Raw genomic sequence first — 27,470 nt, forward strand, 5'->3', positions numbered from 1 at the left:
GCTACACCACCTTCTAGAGGTATACAGTATTAACCAACCTTTTTGACAAGTTTTCTTTTCAGGAAGCTAACGTCGATGTGATGGGGCACCATCTGCATGAGGATGTACGAAGACTCTTTCACTGTAGAAACAGGATGCAGAAACGTTACTTGGAAATGAACTGACATCAAGATCAAATTATTATTGCTGTTATTATTTCACAGTCATGTGGGGAAAGACTACTCACATGATGACAGGAATGGATTTTCAGAATAATTAAACTCAAGAATGAAAATAATCTGCTGCTCAACCTTCCTTGTTTCCTGTTCACTGGTAAGTGTAACAGAGTAATAGATTGTACTGTTGAATACTGAAACCCTTGCACGACAATGGTTTAGCCCACACATATTGTTATCAATGGTGATTGTGGACCTTTTCACTGGGATATAGGACTAGGAGTGAACCAGTAACAGCAAAATAACAGTGGCATTTTCATTGATTTTCAAGAATTTACCAGAGTTTCATAGTCTGCTCTCTAGCTACGGTGAAACACCGAGCACGTTTTTGCTTGTAAACATACTGCATGTGTCTAAGTGCCTTGATTTCTGTTGTCAAAGCGTGAATTTATGTCCACACGTAACTTCATTTGTCAACAAAACAATGCATGTTCTATACAGGTATACACAGGCTGTGCAGCTGAGCTGAATGCAGTTGCATTTCAACATCTAGGAAGTAGATTCTAAACATTGGAAAATAACACTGAAACAATTACTGTGCATGACAGTGACATAACCTTTGGGGCTTTGACTGTAACCTTGATATTTCTCATTTTTTCTAACCCTATCTTCCATTTTGGCATGGACAGCTCGATAAATTTATTGTATCATACCAGTATATTGATGGTGCAAATACTGCAATCTGATTGGTTGAGACACGAAAAGAACCATGGTATATTGGCGATTTACCATGGCTGGCATACACGCAAGCTCTCAGCTTGAGCAAAAATCCGTTTATGACGTTCCACACCAGAATATCAATATACTGTTATGATATAAAAGCAATAATCATACCACTCGATTTTGACCAGTTCACTTCATATATCAATGAGCTATTGCTCGTGCATATATGTCGTGAACTGGTCAAAATCTCGTGGTATACCTTAGCTGGGTGTGCTTTATTGCTTAAATACATAATTGAACAGAATTTTTTGCAATGATATCAAACTACATGGGTGTACAATGTGACTGCTATTGCTGGCAATTTTTCACATTTTTGCACACTGCTTTTTACTGTTTATTATGAAGACAATTTCAATTCCTGGAGGCAACACTGGACAAAAGCTTTGTACTTTGTTTCTGATCAAGTGTTACTTTAATTCCTTTGAAGTGAACTTTGGCAACACTCAGCAACGCTGCGCCATGAAAAAATTAGACTACTAGACTAAAATTAGACTAGGTAAGTTTAGAATTTGAAAATCCCTCAGTATTTGATATGTTAGAAATTCCTTCTGATTTGTATTTCATTACAAAATGTTTGCTTGCTATTTTAAAACAGTTTTACATTATTAACCCTTTGAGCACGGAAGTCAATTTTTGTCGCCCCTGTAAAATATAACTCAGTAAATTTTTGTCAGGTTTTTGCCAAAATTTTGTTAAAATTGTGGCTGTTGATATATTGTGCTCATTTGGTCCAAAACTATTAGACAAATAAAGGAAAAGTTAATAAAAATTGGTTAAATGTTGCACTAAATTTTGGTGGGAAAAAACTACAGCACTCAAAGGGTTAATGATGAAACTCCACACAGCAGCACATAGAGGGATTATCTTGTGTATAAAAACTTGTATTTCAGGTGCTTTTGTGTAAATACCACGTTAGTAACTGTTTTCTTGTAGAAGTTGTACGCTTGAAATCTCAGTATTCCATTCCAATGAAGAAATTCCCTTTTATAAACCATTCTGCTTACCAATTTGAATATTTTTGTATTACCGTGATCTACACGGCATAGAAAGAACTATTTGATGAAGTCATATTCATACTTACACAATAGAACGGCAAGACAACCTATAACCACGACTAAGATCATGCTCAGGGCTGGATCAAAGTAAAGCCTCCATTTCCCTGAAGCATAGTAGATGACCAAAGCACTGCATATAATTACCACAGAACCGAGCGTGTCTGTCAGCATGTGTAGAAACACACCGTGCATGTTGAGCTGGGTGCCTGTTGCTACGGAAACAAGATAAAAATACCGCAATTATACGGTGTCGCTCAAATTTGATCAGAATTGGTACATACCAAAGATCAACAATAAGTGTTATTTCTATCTCTGTTCAGTGCAGGAAAATCATACGTTGATGTTATGACAATTTCTGCACAGTACAACCAGAAACATAGGGCCAAAGTCCCTGAAGCTACTATAGACATGGATACAAAATTAAGTATTTCCTTACTGTATGAAATTATCTCACTAAGGTCATCCTACGGACAAGTAAACTAAATATTAAAGCTGTCTGACCAGCGGTTTTGAAAGAACAAGCAACTCAACAGTTGACAAAGCTCTGTTGAGTTATGTAGAGAATAACCTTTTGTGACACATGTATTGATGAAGAAGGTGGATATCTTTGATTAACATTGTGAGTTCTGTTTAATAAGTTGAGACTGTACATACTCAGAGAAAGCACACTGAAGAGACAAAGGTTTGAAACTTAAGAAGTTCAAGGTCATCAAAAGCATTATAAGGAATCATGTTACACTTTCATTGCACTGTTTACACAGATTGCATAATTGCTATAAATAGCACATGAGGAATCTTTATACAGCCCAGCTTTATCATAAAAACCCTATCACTTTGACCACTCTTTTAATTGACCACTCTATTTTTTTCCTCAAAAAGTAATTTTATTTTATCCTTACCAAGTCAACCATAAATGGAAATTAGAACTTTCTCTATCTCTATCTCTATCTCTATCTCTATTGACTATTTTGAGCAATTTCTTTTAGATAACATACAGGGCACAATAAATGACGGTTCAGAATATGTCAAAGTTGGGATTCAGGAAAGTTGCCTTTACATGTTTTAATCCTCCAAGATGGTAAGCATTTCACTATGAACTGTCAAAAAAAGGTGAACTTTCTGATAATTCTACACTAAAATTAATTTTGGCTTTGATGATTTCCTAATTAATTCAATTATTTAAAATCATATTAATTATTTTTTTCTGGGTGAATTGATAGGGTTTATACAGTACAAGAATTACATACAATGTAAGTCAAACTTTGACCAAAAATGACAAAAAAATTCCTTAAAAATACAGATTTGCATATTTCATCACAATTTGAACAAGTCTAAGTTGGGTTACCCCTAGGGACCTGTATACCAAATAACAAAGCTGTCTGACCAGCGGTTATAAAGAAGAAGATTTTTTACCAAAAACACCTTTTTTGGCATTAATTTGCCTATTTTCAACAATATCAAAAAATAAAAAAAATAAGTTTCTCAAAATCGTATTTTTCATCTACACAACAAATATCAAATCAGTAAGTACTGCGGTTCTCAAGATATTTGAGTGGACGGACGCCTCACAAACGGACATACATACATACATACATACATACATACATACATACATACATACATACAGACTGACGACGGACGCCGGACGGATACCCATCCCAATAGCTTCTATAGACTATAGTCTATAGTAGCTAAAAACAACAAGAAATATTTAAACCAGAAAATTAAGAATGACAAAAGTACATGTAAATTAGGTCTGAAACTTTAGGTACTGATCGAAGGTCAACTTTAGCAACATGCATCGCAGAGAATCTTTCTACCATGAATGTACAAAAATAGACATCCATATGGTTTCAGCAGATCTGTTAATATGTCACAGTTCATAAACAATGACAGGAAATGATCAATTAGCTGTTTCAGTTACTGCTACCACTCCCAAACATAATAGGTACCCTGAATACAAAGAGGTTTAAGGTCAAAATCCTCTTATTCAGATGTGTGGGCTGATTCAGTTCACTGCCACCACTCCTGCACACTTTCAGGATTTCCCTTTTTCTTACCTATTTGCACATTTTTGACACTGATGTGTTCATTTGAACAAATTCACATCTCAACCCCTACATCTACCTGTACACCAAATACTGAGACGGTAACTTTGGCGGTATGGAAGCCTTTGTGTGTGACGGACATACATCCGCACATACCCACAAATATACAGACATGCAAATCAGATGCAAATGAACTGATTCAGCTTATACGATAACCTCACATTGGTATACCAAATGTGAGCTAACAAAATTACATTGTAGACAGTGCGTAGGGGGATTTATTTATATTTGTAAACATACTTTCACAACAAGGCGGCGCTCTATTGTCAACTTTGACATTCTAATCCAGTTTGTGGACAGTTTACTGTCTTGGCAGGGACATTTTTGTCTCAGGGTCCAGAATTCCTGTTAAAAACATAGCTTTGGCATTTAAACACTAAACAAACCAATCTTGTTAAAATTGAACTGCGCACTGTAAATCAAAAAATACTTGCTTCATTGGACTTCACTGTAAATCGAGAAATATGTGTTTCATTGAACTTCACTGTATATCAAGAATTATATTTGTTTCATTTTGCTTGTCAGTATATCAGTATATTAACTCCAGCAAGGAGTTGACACTGTCAATTTAAGAGAGCCTATACTACAATAAGCAGATAATGACAATGATAATTGGAGAGGAAACACTGGCGATCATTCAAGTACAAAGGATTATGGGAGTGAAAGTACACATCTCAATGCAGTGCAATGGCGGACTGGCAACAGGAGATGCACAGAATTGCCTGACAGTTAATTTTCACCTGAATTTGGCATGTATCAGTCAAATGCAGTTACCATAGTAAATTAAGATTTGAACTTTTGAAGGTATTTTCAAGTGTCCAATGTTACTTTTTTGTGAGCAGATGTTTTATTGTGTTGGTTTTGGACTTCTCGCCATGTCATGCCTTCTTTTCTTTACACTACTACCGTAGTACGGATGTTTGGCCTTCTGCCTCACATTTTGATCCCGGGCCTTCAATCAACTATCCAAGCATCCCTGCCAGCACCTGTGCTCTGAGCATAGACAGCGCCCTCAAGTGACAACCCTTTCAGTGTACATCCTTACCTACTCTTGGAAATGGCATCAACACGCTACTTGTTCCACAATGTTCATCTTCTGAATCATGCAAATGAACAGACTCATCGGTAGAGGTCTCTGCAGAGCCTTGCTCTCCTGTCTCTTCACACACACCAACAACCTCACACTTTTCTTCTTCATTTTCATCAGAGTTTGTCTGGTGAATGAAGGGAGTGGCCGGGTTGTTGGCGTGGTCATCACACACAAGTCTTGATTTGAATGGTTTCATGTACCCTGAAATGATTATAAGAACATTATCAGTATCTCAAAAAAAGTTATAGAGAATTGACACTTTCCAAACTACACTAACAATCTGGGGAATACCATGAGTCATTTCACTGTGAACTCTACAGAAAGTAAAGCGCACAAATTTCAAACTAAATTCTAGATTTTTCATTTTCATTTTCATTTAGCTGTATTTAATCTCAATAGACTGATCGTCTTTCCTCACAAAAGTGTCAAGATTCATTAAAATGTTCAACGTGTACAGTACTGTAGATAATCAGAAGAGATGTGCACACAACCACACTAAGTTACCATACTATCAATCACAGCATCCATGAATGATTTCATGCACTGAATACTGTACTGTACCACAACAAATGCAATCAAAAAAATCAAAATGCATGGTAGAAACAAAAGCGACTTATATAACAAAACAGCATTGAAATGAGTAAAGTTATCTCAAAATACACTATGCATTCGAAAGTTAAATATTATGGAAGTATAAGCGAATTATGAACAGTATTTGAATTAACCACTGTACAATGTAGGACTGTGCCGTTTTCTTTTAGCACTTATAAAATACAGATGAATTGTTGAATATTTTGAGTTCAAGAAGTTGCAAAATTTAAATCACTAAACGGGCTAACAGTTTTGTGAGAATGTTTTCTCACTATAATATGCACATATTTCTATGTGTCAAACGAAAATTAGTTTCAATACACTTTGGTAATTAGTTCATGCTAATGTCACAGGAGCAAATGATGATATATCTTTTCCCACTGTGGTTATCAAACTTTCCTTTGACAGAGCTGGGGAGCGTCTATAAATCGACGACCAGACCATGAAAAAACCCCCTAGCATGATCTCCTTGAATGATACGGCAGCCTTGTCAGATGTACAGACTTGCTATCACTGAATCAAGTGTCTTGATCATTATACAATAGATTGAACCACATTGTTTTCCATGAAATAGCTGCAGTATCAGTCTTGTACAAGCCGCAAGATGATAATGTTCAGCGGGGACAGACAGTATCAATCTCCTACAAAGCCACAAGACGATAAGGTTTGGTGGGAGAGACAGTACCATACATTGTTTTGATAAAATGATTGGAGTATCTGTGGTGACACTTGGCGATAAGGCGATAAGGTATGGTTTAGTGAGAGACAGTACATGGTTTCTGATAAAATTTGTCGATCAGAACATGAAATGACCCCCCTGGGCCCTCGTCTGATCTCCTTGAATGATAGGCTAGCCTGTTAGATGTACAGACTTGCTATCACTGAGTCAAGTGTCTTGATCATTATACAATTGATTGAAGCACACTATTTTCCATAAAATGTAGTACATTGTACATGTAGTTGCAGTATCAGTCTTGTACAAAACCACAAAATGATAAGGTTCAGTGAGAGAGAGTATCAGTCTGGTACAAAGCCACAAGACGATAAGGCTTGGTGGGAGAGTGAGTGCCATACCGGTACATTGTTTATGATATCTGTGGTGACACTCAGTGATAAGGTATTGTTTAGTGAGAGACGTACAGTACATTGTTTTTGATAAAATGATTGCAGTATCTGTCTTGGCATAACTTGATATGATAAGGATCTGTGAAAGACCATGCAGTAAACTCTGGCTCATTGCATTTAACAGGAAAGGCTCTGTATATTAGCTTTACCTCGAAATAAATTAATTCACTGACACAAATTTCAAAGGAGAAGAGGCAGATCGTCCATGTAGCCGACACGAACACGAAGTGTCTGTTACCAGCTACCAAAAAGTATAAAAAATAGTAAAGAACGAGCTACAAAATCACTATCAGTTTTAAGTTGAAGGTAGAATAAGTCTGTGCCTTTGTATAAAATACTATAACAATAGTAGAAAGTGAGCAACCAGCTGAAAGTTAGTCGAGGAGACCTTTACCGCATATCATTTGCATTTCATTGTCGACTGTGTGCCGGAGAAGAATGGATTAACAGTAAAATGAGTACCATCACTGATTGCATACCTGTCAGTACACGGCTTCTATGATATTATCAGGGCATACAGTCAGTGTTCATTTGCGCATAATTTTTGAAATCAAACTCAAAACTAACATTTTCTGAAAATTGCTACAAGTTTGAATTACAAGTTCATCAATGGCAGCTAGGTTAGATGCACTTTGGGAGGGTGTCTTACACATATCCATGTATAATATAATATAATACACACAGTTGTACATGTTGCTGATATCATCAGTTGAGGTCAACAGAGGTCATCTTATCTGGTCACAGATCTTCATGTGAGTGTGAAATACCAATAACAAACTGGACAAATGCTAATCCCACAGACAGACTCATGATATGGCAAATCAAGCTAAACAATACATGTATGTTAAATCCCAACCTGACATCTGAATGCACAAAGGGATGTCCACATTGGTATTTGTTCACTCTGACCTTTGGACAGCATTGTTCTACAAGACCACATAAAAAGGTCCATTTTTAGCCTGGCCTGTATCATAACACATTTGTGTCATTATGCTCTTAGAAGTTAAAGAGACTTCACATCTGACCTGGTCTTTATTTAACAGAACAGAGTGATATACTTAGTCATTTCATTGTCCTATGTATCATTCATATATATATATATAAATACATACATACATACATACACACACACACACACACACACACACACACACACATATATATATATATATATATATATATATATGTGTGTGTGTGTGTGTGTGTGTGTGTGTGTGTGTGTGTGTGTGTTTATGTTTACAGTGCTCAACGCTCCAAGCAGAGCATAATAAATAACACAAATTAGGGAGCGTTCAGTTATTATGGCCGGGGTTGGGCCAGCAAAATCCGGGGGGCGGGGGGGGGGGGGGGGGGGGGGGGTTCACCTTAAATTAGAAAACTGCAAAGGGGGGGGGGGTGTATTTTTCAACAGCTTAGAAGGGGGGTCACTTAATTTTCATAAGTATCAATCCCGTCAAAAAGCAGTTTCAGTGTTCAGAAATATTCTGGGAGATAAAAATGATTCACTGCATGATTTTATTCTCTGAAGTCATTTAACTGTAAATCTGAACAAAAGTATAATCATCTGTCACATGGACATCTTGCCCTGGCAATTCTGAGGCTTGTCTTACTCTAAATTGAGCTCACTGAGGGCAATGAACAATTCCTATTACTTACATATTAGATATATAGCAAGTTTTGTCAGGGAAATTACTTAACAGTTACCTGTAGACTACTGGTACCATGAAAAGTGAAATTATACTTTTAGGTGAAATTCCAATCTAAATATTGTTGTCAGCATCTGAACTTTCAAATACCCTATTTAAATCAAGTTAATTTGTGTCAATTGTCAAACACCTATAAAAGCACAAATTAATTCAGTTTAGCATTGTAAAAATGTTATTCATAGTTTACTCATAGACTCCAATGTACCGGTATAGTGAATCAACATTTCGGTGGAATTCAAAAATCCAATTTCTTGCACTCATATCCATTTGTAACCACCCTAGTCTAATCAAGTACATTAATATTAATTATCGAGAGTACATAAATACACAGCTTTACCTATTTTTGTATTGGTAAAAATTATTCATAGTTTCCTCATAGACTCCCATGTATAGTGGATGAACATTTTGACTGCAATTCCAAAATCAGATTTCTTGTACACATAATATGCACCTTTAACCATCATATTCTAATCAAGTACAATTATGTTAATTATTCAACATCTGTATGTGCACAAGTATAGCAAGTTTTGGTGAAATTCTAAAGTCAAATTTGTTGTCCACATACCAGTTGTAACAACCCTATTCCAATTAGGTCCTTTTATGTCAATAATCAAATATCCATAAATGCATAGATATAATTTTGTATTGAAAAAGTATTACATAGTTTTCTCATAGACTACCATGTTGAGTGAATCAACATTATCAACAGCTGATTATCAATTTAATCCAAATATGAAAAATTTTGTACACACACACTTGCACAAAAACATTGCAATCTACCTGTAATTTCTATCCAATCCCTTTGAGGGGCAATGTCAAAACTATAGCAAGTCAGAAGGGGAAATTTGAACATAAACACCTTGTGAGTTTGTAAGGGGGGTCATTTGAAAAAATCTGAGAATTTTTTTTTGGATTCTATCCCCCCCCCCCTCCAGAGGTATTTGTGTGTGCAGCTTTACGCAAGCAAAATTGGGGGGGGGGGAGGGGGTGATCAAAGTTTTGGTGCAATGGATAGGGGGGTTAACTTATTTTGACAGATGCGCAGGAAGAATTTGCTGGCCCACCCCCGGCCATAATAACTGAACGCTCCCTTACTTCAAATATGAAATTATATCTGTTACTTAAGTTTCACACAACTAACAAACGATTGCTAGATGGATGAAACTGAAGTTACAGACATGATATCATCATAACCAAAATAGCATCAGAAAATGTATGCATTATGTCTTGTTAGTTAGTCTGACTCAAGTCGGACATTTTTTCTCAAATTTCTACAATCCTTTTCTGATCTACCACTTGTGGGGCTCTCATTTTAAAGCTCTTGGAGAAAGAAAAACTTTTCAACGTCTCAGTTTTCCTAAAATCTAACATTTATTTTTCTCCATAGAATTAACACAGGCATGGCAGCCATTTTGAATTTCAAGTATCGCAAAATGTTGGGTAATTTGTTTCATTAGTTCCAAAATTTGCACCGTCACCCCTGATATTTAGCTCAAGTGCTCACACACGTGAGCTTATGTCATAGCAATGTCTGTCTGTCTGTTGGTCCGATATCTCAAAAATGGCTGATAAGATCGGAATCAAATCTGGTACATAGATTCAGTTAGCAGATGGCAAGGACAGATTAGTTTTTGATGGGTGTGGCTTGCATACCTTTTGCTCAATTGTGTAATTAATGATTTTAGAAAAACCAGATACATTGAGAATGGCTGCACACAGTTTGATGAGATTTAGTACATATGTTGATCACATCAACATATATCAGCTGTGAAAGGTATTAAGGAGTGACATTAAATATAATTCTTAATTTGCATATTCAATGAACTTTCCTAATTAGGGATATTTATCTGAATTGATATAACATTATTGGAAGTTAATAAGCATTTTTACTTCAGGCAATTCCTAATTTGAATATTTCATGAACTTTTGTAATTAGGGATATTTATCTGAACTTACTTGACTAAAGTTGACAAAACTTGCTATGTAAATTGAAGATACTATGATATATATCTCGATTAACTAAATCAAAGTTGACGAAACTTGCTACGTACATTGAAGATACTATGATACAACAATAATCAAAGTCATGAAGCATTTTTACTTCGGCCAAATCTGAATTTGCATATTTAATGAATTTCTCTAATTAGGGATATCTGAATTTACTGGACCAAAGCTGACAAAACTTGCTACGTACGGTACATTGAAATTATTATTACATATGTACTGCAGATTATTCTATTGTGCCCCACCACATAAAGTTGGTATTGAATCCCAGTGATGTATAACATTATTGAATAAAGTCGTTAAACATTTTTACGTCAGCAAATTCCCAATTTGCATATTTAATGCGATTTCCTAATTAAACAATAAAGCACATCCAGCGATGGTATACCACGACATTTTGACCAGTTCACGACATATATGCACGAGCGATAGCGAGTGCATATATGAAGTGAACTGGTCAAAATCTCGTGGTATACCGTCGCTGGGGGTGATTTATTGCTATTATATCATAACAGCATATTAAAATTTTGGCAAGGAACGTTAAAAACGGATTTTTTTGCCCAAGCTGAGAGCTCGCCTGTGTGCCAGCCATGCTGATCGCTAATATACCACGGTTCTTTTCGCATTTCGACCAATCAGATCGCTGTATTTGCGCCATCAATGTACTGGTATGATATAATAAACACCTATTGCCTGGTCATGAGGGCTATAGCGCCCGTCTATTACCCCGAGGGGCCATGTGTTACCAGAAACACATCGCTATTCCCCGAGGCCGTAGGCCGAGGGGTATAGCGATGGGTATAGCGATGGGTATAGCGATGTGTTTCTGGTAACACACGACAACGAGGGTTATAGACGAGCGCTATAGCCCGAATAAGGACCAGGCTATAGGTGTTTTATAACACAAAACATGCTCATGTTGTATTTTATATAGTTTTTAATGTGTTTTGATATTTTGCACCACAACAATCCATTGTAACAAGTTTACTGGGCGATGTTTCCACAGCGGTTTCAGTTGTAGTGTGTACCACTTTCTTTCAAAAAATATTCTAAGCATACCTAGCAACATCCTTAGTTGCACTTTAATCTTTTCCGTCGATGAGCTGTTCAAGTTCCTACGTTGTTGGAATGTTAGAAAATGTTGGAAAATCTGTTTACAAGAATGTGTCGTCACCTATCCCGGACGCACATCACGTTCCAAGTCACTCGCCATTGTTGCAAAGCTGCAGACGACACTACGGTCACGTGACCGGGCACTTTTCCAAATTTGGTCAGAACTATTTCCCTAGGGAAATAGCTTTTCAAAAAATACCCTCTGACGTCACTTTTGTCGATCCGGTGGGGATTAGACGTATCTATTTTCTCGTCACGTGATGTATTCTGGCGAATCGCGACACGGAATGAGCATGTGGCGTGTTATAATAAAGGATATATAATATATCTTGATTGACTCAACCAAAGTTGATGAAACTTGCTATGTACATTGAAGACACGATGATTACATTATTCAAAGTCATTTAGCATTTTTTTCAGCGGATTTGTAATTTGCATATTTAATGAACTTTCCTAATTAGGGATATATACCAGGATTTACTTGATCAAAGTTGGTGAAACATGCTATGTAAATTGATGATACCAGGTAAAACAATATTGAAAGTCATTTTGCATTTCCATGTCAGGTAATTTATAATTTGCATATCTGATGGTGATGTGGTGAACAGTCTTCATGATGTTGACCATGAACACTTTCGATGAAGTTGCAAACTTGTGGCAAAAGTTTAAATATATATATATATAATGAAACCGTGAGCATTTTCAGTTAGGTTATTGTTGATTTGGTAAGAGAATAGTTGAGTTTCATTAAGGAAAATTGAACAAAAGTTTCAGTCACTTTCAAGGATACAGTATTACTACCTTAAGAGAAAATGAATATTTCAAAGTGCAATGTATATTGTGCAAGGTAAATGTATATTAATTCTTATGACGATTGTGGCAGTAAGAGAAACTTAAAACAACTGCTTCATCACTCACCAATAAATAATAAAATTCCTACAATATTTATAAATAGACTTCCTCCTCCGACAGCGGCAATCAAGACAGGATCTTCAATTTCTTCCAAGACGATTAATCTCTGTAACGACTCTACAAACAGCGAAAAGCACAGTGCAATAAGAAACACGGCATTCACCAACGCTGCCAGGATTTCAGCTCGGATCCATCCGTATGTATTCCGCGGAGAATGACCTTTGCTTGCCATCTACAGAGACAAAAAAACAAGGAAATTTAAAGTCACTTAAATCTTCTCTCAATGGATTATAATTTCTTGAGTACGTATTTCCTGGTGTAGTGACATTTCAAAAGATAAATTCAAGATTTTTACAATAAATTTTGGTCCAATTCTGCTATCGAAAGTGAATGTCCACAATCAGAAACTATTAATGCACCGTGATGGTAACTTTTGACAATTTTTCACGATATTTTTGTGCCAGATGAGAAAGTTATAGTTAGGACATCATATCCAAACTACAGTTTCTTGGTCTACTTTCTACATGACAAGTTCAAATACCATGTATTTCCTTTGTAAATGAAATGTGTGATTGTGTAACATGCTTGTTGACTACTGATCCATTACGGTAGTTCAACGAATGCACCACCGTTGATACTGCAAAAATATTGACAGACAGTGGTCAGTGTTGTGTACACAGTCCTGCTACCGTACAGTGCAAAAACTACAATTGGGATATGTGCTGTTGATTTGTCTGCTGGTTTGACTGGGGGTCATGAAGTGAGAAGCTGGCACTGTTATGATAGCATCAGTCTAATCAATGCTAAAATTGTTGGTTGTTTCTCAGAATTGATGTATGGATTTGGGTACAATACTTTGGGAATGCACCTTGTAGACAAAGTTCAGAAGTTCCAAACTACAAAATTCTTCACTGGTATATTTCACTTGGGCTCATTTTGAAAGTTTTAAAAGAACAGATATATTAAAAGAGTTGCTATTGCGAAAATTAAAAACTTTCTATCCACAAAATGAGCCAACAGAAACTTTTGGTTTTTTTTAATTTTAAAATATTTGTAAAATTGAGGATCTTTGCTTTTAAAATTGAAAACATTCAGCATGGCCACTTTCTTGTTATTTTTAATTATGAAATAGAATAGGTTTTTACGGTTTCATTTAGCATGGTCAAAGGGCAAAACTTTCACTTTGAAGGCTGTAGATTCTTTAACCTTCACTTTGGAGAGAATTTTCATCATTTTTTATTGTAGGAATTTAGTGCATTCTTATTCTTTGCATGGACATTGATTTTGTGTCCCTCTTACGTCAATGCACACAGTCAATACATCGTATACAATTTGGAATAATACTGTAGACACATGGTCTGGACTAGAATTTGTTTACCACTGAGCAACACAACACTAAAACTAACACCACTTTCAAAAAGTTTTATCAGTCAGTTGGAGACTACTTGTTTGTACATGATTTGATGAGAAACAGAAAAAGTACTTAAACAATGAATAAAAATAGGAGAAAATTTAAACAAAAGGTTACAGCTGTAAACCCAGATATATATTTGTGCATGCTATTGGGAGTTGACCAAGTAAAAGCTGTTTAAATATCAAACAAAACATTGTGAAGAGTACTATAAAACCTGAGCTGCTGTTTTTTTATGATTATACACTAAGGCCATAAATTGGTTGACAATAAACAGGAAGTTCTGCAATAAGCAATGTCAAAATGGAAAGACTTATTTATTGCATTGATCATAGGCACAGTTCAAGGAGAACAGGTCTATGGTCTATAGTCTATGGATATGGTAGATCTGGTGGGCAAGACACTCTGTAATGATAATACACGTACATTGTAAACACCCTTTTGTGCAATAGTCTGAGAGAACAATGTGTGGTGGCTTGACTTACGTCATAGCCTGCAAGCTGTTTGATATAATGTGTCTCTTTGAAGGAACTTAGAAATTTCTGGAAATGTCCTACCATCAGACAAATACTAGAGCGAGCAAATATACTGTGACACTTTCTGCACATTAAACAGAACTTTATTGAATCTGTCAAGTGTCAATTTATGGGTACACATCATCAGTCACATTTCAAAACACTAACGGGTCCAATCTCCACTAGACTGCACTGCACACAGACAACCTAAAAGTACCATGGCAGTGTGACCAACCAGGTATGCTGTGTACATGTGGCCCGTACACATGAACCAGCTTCTGCTTTAGACAATCGCAAATATATGACCTTTGACCCCTGCTGGTTGAATTGGTGATAAATTTGAGCATGTAGGCAAATATCTCTATCATATTTATACAAGGATATCTGATTATTGATTTGGCTGAAGTCACAGCAGTTTGATATCATGATTAACATTTACTGGGTTGCAGCTGCCAGAGAAAGTCTGACTGTTTTCTTGTGATATTTAGGTGGCTCATATTACTAGCAGCTATTGGGTTTAGTACATTTCGCCGTGGACTTTAATTAATAGACTTGCAAGATTTTTGCTAACAATGCAAAGTTGGTCAATTGTGACAGCAATAGGATAAAAAATAACAGATGTTTGATACCAGTTTCAGGCACTGTTCAAATACTCAATGTGATTTACAAGCAAATTGTTATGATACCAATCAATAACTATGAGCAATAAATGTCATATTTGACAAATATTGCACATTCCATTGGGGCAATGCTTAGCCATACTTGCCAGATTTACTTGTATATGTGACCTTGGACCACAAAGTCTTTCATTATTACTTTGAAAAACATGCATTTCAATTAATGAATGAAATTACGCTTGAACATAAGGAAGTTTTACACTTTGTATCCTACCTGTTTTGGGTCTGTTGGCCAAAAATACACAATGAAAAAATCGATTGTTTTTTGTCAAGGTGCTGAAATAATATGTATACCGGTACTATGCTGTTTATTATAAATAGTGCAAAAAACTTAATACAGTATTTGCAATATATAAATAGACATTTCAAAGTGCTAGTATACTGTTGCATTCTCAATAAATCAATTTATATTTCAAATTTTGCTTCATTTTAGCCACTAAATACCAGACATTTGGAAACATAATCCGAATATTTGGTAATGGCCATCAGACTTGTTCCAATATTCATCGAAACATTTGAATGGGTGAATCCTAGTGCTTCAAACTCAAATTCAATTCTTGATTTTGAAAGATGATTACACATAAAATTGCTTTTGACAGCTAGAAAAAGTTCAAAACTTTTATTACTGTTCCTAATGACATGCTTTGACCTCTGTTAACAGAACTAAAATAGCGCATGACAAAAAAAGACTTACCACAGCTGCCACCAATGCTACAGTCAGTGCTATCCCGTCTGAGAGTTTGTGGAATGAATCCGTCACCAGGCTCATGGAATTGGTCATTGATCCGACAATGACTTCCACAATACAGAAAAGTCCAGTCAGCGTTAACATTGCTGAGATCCGATATGTCCTTCCACAAACACGCTCCATCTCCAACATTTATCAAAACTTTGTCGGAAACCTTTTTTTCTTTTCCCCGAGTCACCCTCAGTCAATACATAATATCTGCGGTTCCTATCACCTGAAGCAACTCTAGTGGTTCAACTGCACTCTGTCCCTGCACATCTTCGACTAATTTGCGTGCCGTGCACAAAAAATGTTTCAATTGTTTAGGTTGCGGAAGACAGATCTAACTTCAAAAGGTGAGCTCAGTCCAATTACAGCATCTTGTTTACATATGAATAACACTGGTTGTTTCCCAGGAACCTGAAAAACAAAAGTACCGGTTACAAATCTGAATTATCTCTACTTTCAACAAAGTTGTTTTGTCCATTCTACATGGCCTTGAAGTCAAAGCATTGACCTCATCGGGTATGGATGAAATGGTCAACCATAAGGTCACTATATGGTAAACTGTACGTACCCCACTGACAACTCAGAGAAGGTGTCAGATTTGGCTAAATTTCATCGAGTTTTGAAACAAGGAGAGACTTCAGAATTCATGCTTTTTTACAGAAAAGGAAATCGAACAGGAAAATTATTCAAGAAATGTATAAATATATCACGGTCAAGTACAAGCACACAAATGGTTTGAATAAGCCATTGTACTCAGTTGCACACGCCACCAAAAGGTATAAACAGTGTGCAAAGTCCCCATCGGCAACACAGTATGCTTTTGCACACCACACCATAATTCCTGTTGTTGTGAAGATTTGTTGCTTGCTCAAGTGACACGATTTTCCAAAACTGTTTTTAACTTCTAACAATGTAATGTAATTTTCATCCACTTGCTTTATTGAAATTCAACACAGACAAAGTTGAGAATATTTTCAGGAGATGCCCAGCAAACCAATGATGGTAACACTCTAGTCACACTTATACATGAAAGAATGATTATTAGTAAAGAACAAACTCAATGTCGCTCTGCCAGTAATTATGAGCAGTATCCACTGAGCAGGGAGCTGAACAAAAACAATTCCTGTGTTAACTCAGGTTTACAAAATATGATATTTCTGTAAAGTTCTGACAAATCTGTTTGAAGTCCTGGTGAGTCATGAGTCTGGTTAAGTCATCTTAGTCAGAATCTATAGATCCCATTCAATGACAGGCAGTATTGCCAACAATTGTCCTATGACCCGGTAGCAGTTTACATACAATGCCTTAAAAAGTGCTGCATAATTTCTACAGGTGCGTCAACTGCTCAGATATCTGCAAACCAAAGTTACTCAGAACAAATATTATGCTGCAGAGTGTGTACACATACCTGTATACCGGTATGTACTTAACCTCTTCACCCCCAATTTCCTGTAAACAGGTCCACACTCACCATTGATAACAATGGGATTGGGCCAAACCATGGTGGTAAAAAGGTTAAAACAATAGTTGTGCCTGTCATACAATGCAGACAATTATGATCTTTGTAACTATCCACTAGGTCACAGTTACATGTAGGTATCAGCAGTACATGATGCTAATCACGTCTGTACCTGTCAATACATGTTTGGAATAGTGGTGTCACATTGCACTTAAACCCTTTCACCACCATGGTTTGGCCCAAATCACATTGTTATCAGTGGTGAGGGCAGACCTATACTCAGGGAGCCAGGGTGGACATTGTTACTAAAAAACGAAATAATGCATGTAACAATTGGCCGCTGCCACTAGAGATGTCATACAAATTTCATGGGTTTTTGCTCATATTTACTCAAAGCATAGCTTGTGGAGGGATTATCTTGGTAGGTGATCTTTTAATAAAGTCTCCAAAACAGTGGGAGATTTAAGTAATTATTTTTTTTTTCATAGTTGTGAGGTTTCTACATGTAGTAATTTCCAAAAGTCTACTTAAAAATTTCAGACAAACATTAGTTTTTGCACACGTATTATGGAATTTGCAAGTCAAATTAGGCTAATATTGATGATGATATCACCAATAAACCATTTCATGTGACTAATGTGAACCTTGACACCGCTAACTCAGGTTGTGTTTATGCCTGTAAATACCACTGCATATATTATTATTATTATTATTATTATTATTATTATACTTTATTGTCCTAAAAAGGATAATCACCTTACAGCTCAGAGGATAGAAATAACGACCTGACAGACATAAAAAAACAAAACAAAACAAAACACAAACTAAGTCAGAAAACACACAGAAAAAAAAATACACTTCAGAGATTGAGTCTCTTAATGGCTGTTGGGACAAAGCTCTTGCTGAACCTTAATTTGTTACACTTCAAGCAGCGAAATCTCCTTCCTGAAGGTAATAATTCAATAAGAGGAATACAAAGGATGGTTTACGTCAGCAGTGATTGATCGTGCTTTGCGCAGTATTGCACTATCCGTGAGCACTGAAAGGGACGGAGTGGGTCTACCAATTATCTTAGCAGCAGTTTGCGAGATTTTTAACAACTTATTGCGATTTACGGTAGAGAGCAACGAAAAGTAGCAGATATTGCAATAAGTCAGAAGTGGTTCAATAATACTCCGATATAGTAAGAGTAACAGATGTGAATCCACATCAAGGAACGCAGCCTCCTAAGCACGTGCAACCTCTGCTGACATTTCTTTAGAAGGGCTGTTGTATGATGACTAAATGAAAGTTTACTGTCGAGAATTACGCCAAGGTACTTGAAAAAGGTCACTTGTTCAACAGGTTCTCCATCAATACAAATCGGGTCATTTTGGTCAGGAACCTGACGAAAGTCGATTGTAAGCTCTTTCGTCTTTGATACATTTAGCTCTAGGAAATTCGAGCTACACCAATCAGAAAAATATTTAACAGAATTTATGTAATCAATTTTCGAGTTTAAGTCACTAAGGAGAGCAAGTACAGCTGCATCATCTGAAAATTTGAAAAATGGGCTAGTTGGAGAACTACTTTGGCAATCATTTGTATACAAGATAAACAAGAACGGACTTAAAACACATCCTTGTGGGGCACCAGTGTTTGTAGAAATCATCGTGGATATCGTGGATATATGCAGCTGTGTAGTGCTTAACATTACTTAACTCTTTGTGTCACTTTCCATATATGTTTTTTTCAGTAAGCCCAGGTTCCAATCTACGGTATTATGTAAGCTTTTCTTGAGGCAAAAAGAACAATCTTTTGGCTGAATGGCTTACAGAATTGGCTTAAAGGCCACATTGATGGGTTGAGACTAATTGGCCCATTAGAGCGTGAACTGATAGAAGAGTCTGCATAGCATGATCTAAAATTCATGCCCACATGAACTACTGTAGTACGTCGTGAACATTAAACAGATTAACCTTTTCACCACCATGGTTTGGCCAAACCCATTGTTATCTATGGTGAGTGTGGACCTGTTTACAGGGAATTAGGGGTGAACAGGTTAAAGAAGCTTTAGCTTCATTGTTATTTTCACATATCAAAATTTGAGGTCATCCCTGGGAACCAGTGGTATCGATCAATCTTTGAAACTATCAAAGTGACAGTTTTGGAGAATATGTTTTGAAAATAAATGAGAATATTGGCATAAATATTACATATCCAAATTTCATCATCATTTGATATAATACAATCGTATAAGGTTATGCATATGAATCAACAAACCTAAATTGCAACATGAATCCAAAAATTAGGGTACTTGTACAGTAGGACAGAATAATTCATTTTCTTGTTAGTTGGGAGTTGGGACCCATAAAATATGGTAAAATTTAGAACTAACTCGAAATTTTTTGAGTCAGAAAAAATGCCTAGGGTTGGCAGATTTTTCTGGGGTAGTTTGAGTTACTGAAAACAAAGCAATTTTTTATTGAGCCTAAAATAAACTCCATGCATATTGCCTAGCCATGAAAATACAGAAACTAATTTACTTCAAAATCAATGTTACTTCCAAAACACTTTCAGTCAGAAGTGCTTGATGCAATGCACAGATACCTTCAACATTGGTACATGTACAAACAAACAAACAAACAAACACACACAAGATGGTATGACATAAACCAGACGCAGGGATTAAGGGAAATCATTTTTAGATTACTGAATTAATTTCTTCTGCGGCACATATGCATTCGAAAACGTCACTGTGTACTGGTACCTAGTTGTGAAGTGGAGCGTGACAGTCAAGGCATGAAAGCATACCTGTACGAAGGTTATTACAGAGCATACTATATCATGAATGAAACTTTTCTATCATTCCTGGTGGACAGATTGCTGTCATTCAAGCTTTCGGATGCCATGTAAGTTGGCGATATTCAACTTCACAGAAGAGAACTACAAATGCCTATTATTATACACCTGCATCTGTAGCCTCTAGGGTTTGTCGTACAGTACATGCAGAGTCCAATACTAAACTTCGACATGGCGTACTTCGTTCTATGCAAACCAGGCTATGCGCTTAGTGGAAGCGCTATAACGCATTCCCAGCCTTAATGCTCACTCACAGCAGTGCATGAAGGACATCCTAAAAATGTCCTAATTTTGACTTTTTTGTGGTAAAATTGGACTAAAATGGTGCATAATAATAAGGTTATTCACAAACAGGATTGTCCACATACATCATCTGCTTCGATCGACATTGTCCTTGACCCTACACGTCTTGGACAGTACATGTATCTCTGCTGCATGATGTACTCCAACATAAATCTCCTTGTTTTGTGTATAACCTTATTTTATTGATGTGGGAATAAAACATCTGGCTTTTAAGTACCTTCAGATACAGTCTGCTCTGATGATATAAACATGCAGGGCTTTGTTGTGAATGTATCTTATGGATCACGTTACAACTTAAAATGTCTTTTTGGGCCCTTATTAGGAACATGAACATCATTTTCTGTTCCAACTTTAAATGTCTTTAGGGTCCTTAGGATATACCAGTACACCATTTTCTAAGTTTTAAAACAAGCAGTTCATGCTCGAGAACAAATTGTCATTTAAAGGACAAGGTTTTTAATATGCCATGTGAAAAAAGGCCAGCGTACATGTTCGGATGACCTTTTTGTCCTTCACCCCTGCACTGCACTTTCAAACTGGGAGTGGGCAGATGTCACAGTGACAGCTTCTGATGACATCTTCAATGCATTGGTGACACCCGTTTATGAGGTCAGACAACTGTGACTGCAAAGAGCATCGGATAGTTGTCTATAACCAATATGAGTCAAGCCACAGAAGGATTAGCAATCATAGAATTGCTGTTTCTATAAAGTAATATTTCACTGTTATGATACTAAACGCTGCGCGAAATCAATAACTGGTGTGCATGACAACATTAATTTAAAACTCAATATCACCTTTTTAGCCTGATTAAACACCTGCCTGTCATACACTTATCATAATGTTATCCAATGGCTCACTGAGTTGATGTCATATACATCACCTAATAAGTAGCACGCCCACTACATGGTCCAAATACCCTGAGGAACGTGACAACATTCTGCAATTCTTTGGTCTATATTGGTCAACCGAGGTACGGTAATGTACGGTACAGTATACCAGTATAAATTGACTACTTGAACACACAAGACTGTTACTCAATATTGACAGTGTAACATCTGCACCATTTCCTAAGGGACTATAAAGTGGGCCAGTAGCTACATAAATGTAGACCTCTTTTATCACTGATTGTTTTTAATGTCAACTATGCCTGCCTACAATGTTCTAATCTTCAATGCATGTAGAGATACACAGTATTGTCAGCTCAGCCTTTACATGTAACACTGCGTTGTTGACAAGTATATTCTGGCTGGCCTGGACTAGAATTAAAATGTAAACAATATTATTAATTTTACAACGCACTCTTTTTGTATCAACAAACAAAACAGTAGATATAACATGCTTTGGGAAGTAGATCATGAACTTTCAACTGACATAAAACATCCATAAAAGTTAACTGGCCCTGTAAAACCTAACTACATGTATGGCAAAGAAAATTGCATTTGATGTCAAACACTCCCCTAAATGTAAGTTTTGGAGCCTGAAAATCTGATGACAAAACGGTTGAAACTTCATACGTACGATGGCAGAAGTATAATTGTTGGAAAGTTACGCTGTTAAAAGCTTTTTCACAATTATTAAACACTTCAAGACTGAAATCTGAACCATTGTTGAGTATCTGACACTTACCAGTACAGTACATGTACACGGTTACTGTGGCATCTATATATCTACCGGTATCTCTGAGTATGAAATCTAGCTTGGCAGATTTTCAGCCTCTACTAAAGTGGTTTAGGATTTATTAAACAAGGCTGCATAACAAAAAGCATAGATCCTGAAGTATGCATTTTAGTACCTTTTACAAAGACATAATTATCATTCTTATAAATTATTCTCTGAGAGAAAATGAGCTACATGTACCTAGCACAGATATAGCTCCCCTGTGATATTTAAGATAATTAAGATAACAAGTGTTGTTGGTTTGTCAATTAAGGGTATACTAATGAACATATGGAACAGATTTGAATATCAGAAGAAAATTTCTGAATACTGTGAAAACATAACTGGGATTTAATTTCACTATTTTTCACAGAAACATACAATTCTCTTAATTAAATCCCATTGAAAATGTTAAATAACAATAGAATGTATTTCTTACAGCAAAATCAGTGAAATTAGATCCGAATGAAATGTCTCAAACATCAAAATAGTGAAATTAAATCATCATGAAAATTCATGATTTTACAGTATGCTGTAGGCTATTTTGGGGGATGGGAAAAAATCAACCTGCTTTGTTGACCAGTGAATTCTGGCCTAGACTAGAATTACAATGTAAACAATATATCGATTATAAATTTTACAGTGCACTCTATAAATTTGACACTGCAAAATAGTAGATATAACATGTTTTGGGAAGTAGATCATAAACTGTCAACTGACATACCAGTACAAAAATCAACAAAAGTTAAACTACTGGCCCATAAAATCTAACTACATGTACGGCAAAGAAAATTGCATTCGACATCAAACACTCCCATAAATGGAAGTTTTGGAGCCTGAAAATCTGACCACAAAACGGTTGAAACTTCATACGTACAATGGCAGAAGTAAATTGTTGGAAAGTTAATTAAGCTGCTGACAGCCTTTCTTTGACGAACACTTAAAGACTAAAATCGGAACCATTGTTGAGCATTGAAGTACAGAAAAGTTCTCTTCTTCCACTGTGAATTAGCAAAACAGACATGTTTCGAACAAATCTCTTGACCTTCATCAGTGACAGAAAGATCCAAATGGAGGCATTTAAACAGCTGGAGGTGTGAATAAACTTGAGGTGTGAAAACGTTTCATTGTCCACTGAATTTCAGGATGTCACCATAGATGTTTGGTATCTCATATTTTCCAACATTAGTGTTGAGTGGTGGATTTTTTATGTTGGTGACATACTGAAAGTCAGTGGACAATTCAATGTCCATACTTGAGGTAGATAGTCCATGTAGCCGACACGAATATAGGGGTACACGAAAATTATGCTAATGAGTCCAGGGCAAATATGGTAATGGGGGGGGAGAGGGTTGTCTGTAGTTAGGGTGGGCCAACTACGCAGGGGCCTGTATCAAGTTGCGTACTTACTTAGTAGCAGAGATAGGTTGGGCCAACTACGCGGGGGCTTGTATCAAGTTGCGTACTTACTTAGTTACAGAGTTAGGCTAGGGGAACTACGCGGGGGCCTGTATGAAGTTGCGTACTTACTTAGTTACAGAGTTAGGCTGGGCCAACTCCGCGGGGGCTTGTATCAAGTTGCGTACTTACTTAGTTACAGAGTTAGGCTTGGGGAACTACGCGGGGGCCTGTATGAAGTTGCGTACTTACTTAGTTACAGAGTTAGGCTGGCCAACTACGCGGGGGCTTGTATCAAGTTGCGTACTTACTTAGTTACAGAGTTAGGCTAGGGGAACTACGCGGGGGCCTGTATGAAGTTGCGTACTTACTTAGTTACAGAGTTAGGCTGGGCCAACTACGCGGGGGCTTGTATCAAGTTGCGTACTTACTTAGTTACAGAGTTAGGCTGGGCCAACTACGCGGGGGCCTGTATGAAGTTGCGTACTTACTTAGTTACAGAGTTAGGCTGGGCCAACTACGCAGGGGCCTGTATCAAGTTGCGTACTTACTTAGTTACAGAGTTAGGCTAGGGAACTACGCGGGGGCCTGTGTGAAGTTGCGTACTTGCCTTAGTTACAGAGTTAGGCTGGTACAACTAAGCGGGGGCCTGTATCAAGTTGCGTACTTACTTAGTTACAGAGTTAGGCTGGGCCAACTACGCGGGGGCCTGTATCAAGTTGCGTACTTACTTAGTTACAGAGTTAGGCTGGGCCAACTACACGGGGGCCTGTTGAAGTTGCGTACTTACTTAGTTACAGAGTTAGGCTGGGCCAACTACGCGGGGGCCTGTATGAAGTTGCGTACTTACTTAGTTACAGAGTTAGGCTTCGGGAACTACGCGGGGGCCTGTATCAAGTTGCGTACTTACTTAGTTACAGAGTTAGGCTGGGCCATATATGCGGGAGCCTGTATGAAGTTGCGTACTTACTTAGTTACAGAGTTAGGCTGGGCCAACTACGCGGGGGCTTGTATCAAGTTGCGTACTTACTTAGTTACAGAGTTAGGGTAGGGGAACTACGCGGGGGCCTGTATGAAGTTGCGTACTTACTTAGTTACAGAGTTAGGCTGGGCCAACTACGCGGGGGCTTGTATCAAGTTGCGTACTTACTTAGTTACAGAGTTAGGCTTGGGCAACTACGCGGGGGCCTGTATCAAGTTGCGTACTTACTTAGTTACAGAGTTAGGCTGGGCCAACTACGCGGGGGCCTGTATCAAGTTGCGTACTTACTTAGTTACAGAGTTAGGCTGGGGGAACTATGCGGGGGCCTGTATGAAGTTGCGTACTTACTTAGTTACAGAGTTAGGCTGGGCCAACTACGCGGGGGCCTGTATGAAGTTGCGTACTTACTTAGTTACAGAGTTAGGCTGGGGGAACTACGCGGGGGCCTGTATGAAGTTGCGTACTTACTTAGTTACAGAGTTAGGCTGGGCCAACTACGCGGGGGCTTGTATCAAGTTGCGTACTTACTTAGTTACAGAGTTAGGCTGGGCCAACTACGCGGGGGCCTGTATGAAGTTGCGTACTTACTTAGTTACAGAGTTAGGCTGGGCCAACTACACGGGGGCCTGTATCAAGTTGCGTACTTACTTAGTTACAGAGTTAGGCTAGGGGAACTACGCGGGGGCCTGTGTGAAGTTGCGTACTTACTTAGTTACAGAGTTAGGCTGGTAAACTACGCGGGGGCCTGTATCAAGTTGCGTACTTACTTAGTTACAGAGTTAGGTTGGGCCAACTACGCGGGGGCCTGTATCAAGTTGCGTACTTACTTAGTTACAGAGTTAGGCTGGGCCAACTACGCGGGGGCCTGTATGAAGTTGCGTACTACTTAGTTACAGAGTTAGGCTGGGCCACTACGCGGGGGCCTGTATCAAGTTGCGTACTTACTTAGTTACAGAGTTAGGCTGGGCCAACTACGCGGGGGCCTGTATCAAGTTGCGTACTTACTTAGTTACAGAGTTAGGCTGGGCCAACTACGCGGGGGCCTGTATCAAGTTGCGTACTTACTTAGTTACAGAGTTAGGCTGGGCCAACTACGCGGGGGCCTGTATGAAGTTGCGTACTTACTTAGTTACAGAGTTAGGCTTCGGGAACTACGCGGGGGCCTGTATCAAGTTGCGTACTTACTTAGTTACAGAGTTAGGCTAGGGGAACTACGCGGGGGCTTGTATCAAGTTGCGTACTTACTTAGTTACAGAGTTAGGCTGGGCCAACTCCGCGGGGGCTTGTATCAAGTTGCGTACTTACTTAGTTACAGAGTTCAGGGTAGGGGAACTACGCGGGGGCCTGTATGAAGTTGCGTACTTACTTAGTTACAGGGTTAGGCTGGGCCAACTACACGGGGGCTTGTATCAAGTTGCGTACTTACTTAGTTACAGAGTTAGACTGGGGGAACTACGCGGGGGCCTGTATGAAGTTGCGTACTTACTTAGTTACAGAGTTAGGCTGGGCCAACTACGCGGGGGCTTGTATCAAGTTGCGTACTTACTTAGTTACAGAGTTAGGCTGGGGGAACTACGCGGGGGCCTGTATCAAGTTGCGTACTTACTTAGTTACAGAGTTAGGCTGGGCAAATACGCGGGGCTTGTATCAAGTTGCGTACTTACTTAGTTACAGAGTTAGGCTGGGCAACTACGCGGGGGCCTGTATCAAGTTGCGTACTTACTTAGTTACAGAGTTAGGCTGGGGGAACTACGCGGGGCCTGTATGAAGTTGCGTACTTACTTAGTTACAGAGTTAGGCAGGGCCAACTACGCGGGGGCTTGTATCAAGTTGCGTACTTACTTAGTTACAGAGTTAGGCTAGGGGAACTACGCGGGGGCCTGTATCAAGTTGCGTACTTACTTAGTTACAGAGTTAGGCTGGGCAAACTACGCGGGGGCTTGTATCAAGTTGCGTACTTACTTAGTTACAGAGTTAGGCTGGGCAAACTACGCGGGGCCTGTATCAAGTGCGTACTTACTTAGTTACAGAGTTAGGCTGGGCAAACTACGCGGGGGCCTGTATCAAGTTGCGTACTTACTTAGTTACAGAGTTAGGCTGGGCCAACTACGCGGGGGCCTGTATGAAGTTGCGTACTTACTTAGTTACAGAGTTAGGCTGGGCCAACTACGCGGGGGCCTGTATCAAGTTGCGTACTTACTTAGTTACAGAGTTAGGCTTGGGGAACTACGCGGGGGCCTGTATGAAGTTGCGTACTTACTTAGTTACAGAGTTAGGCTTGGGCAACTACGCGGGGGGCTTGTATAAGTCAAGTTGCGTACTTACTTAGTTACAGAGTTAGGCTAGGGGAACTACGCGGGGGCTTGTATCAAGTTGCGTACTTACTTAGTTACAGAGTTAGGCTGGGCCAACTACGCGGGGGCCTGTATCAAGTTGCGTACTTACTTAGTTACAGAGTTAGGCTGGGGGAACTACGCGGGGGCCTGTATGAAGTTGTGTACTTACTTAGTTACAGAGTTAGGCTGGGCCAACTACGCGGGGGCTTGTATCAAGTTGCGTACTTACTTAGTTACAGAGTTAGGCTGGGGAACTACGCGGGGCTGTATGAAGTTGCGTACTTACTTAGTTACAGAGTTAGGCTGGGCCACCTACGCGGGGGCTTGTATCAAGTTGCGTACTTACTTAGTTACAGAGTTAGGCTGGGGGAACTACGCGGGGGCCTGTATGAAGTTGCGTACTTACTTAGTTACAGAGTTAGGCTGGGCCAACTACGCGGGGGCCTGTATCAAGTTGCGTACTTACTTAGTTACAGAGTTAGGCTGGGCAACTACGCGGGGGCCTGTATCA

At 38.3% G+C, this 27,470-nt stretch overlaps 1 protein-coding gene across 2 annotated transcripts in view; it reads right to left on the reverse strand.

The window, feature by feature from the left end:
• Positions 1–27,470, reverse strand: part of LOC139138948 (proton-coupled zinc antiporter SLC30A1-like) — a 68,478-nt gene that overhangs the window by 9,896 nt on the left and 31,112 nt on the right. The window contains exons 1-6 of one of the 2 annotated variants that reach the window (XM_070707592.1): positions 16,550–16,781; positions 15,940–16,392; positions 12,649–12,874; positions 5,147–5,392; positions 2,020–2,205; positions 39–121 (exon numbers count right to left, since the gene is read on the reverse strand). In XM_070707592.1, the coding sequence (XP_070563693.1) occupies positions 39–121; positions 2,020–2,205; positions 5,147–5,392; positions 12,649–12,874; positions 15,940–16,125 (927 nt within the window). In that variant the 5' untranslated portion in view covers positions 16,126–16,392; positions 16,550–16,781. Of the gene's footprint in view, positions 1–38; positions 122–2,019; positions 2,206–5,146; positions 5,393–12,648; positions 12,875–15,939; positions 16,393–16,549; positions 16,782–27,470 lie in introns of those variants that run through there. The other variant, XM_070707584.1, reaches the window with a different exon arrangement.

This window comes from Ptychodera flava, chromosome 1 (genome assembly GCF_041260155.1).
Source record: "Ptychodera flava strain L36383 chromosome 1, AS_Pfla_20210202, whole genome shotgun sequence".
NCBI lineage: Eukaryota > Metazoa > Hemichordata > Enteropneusta > Ptychoderidae > Ptychodera > Ptychodera flava.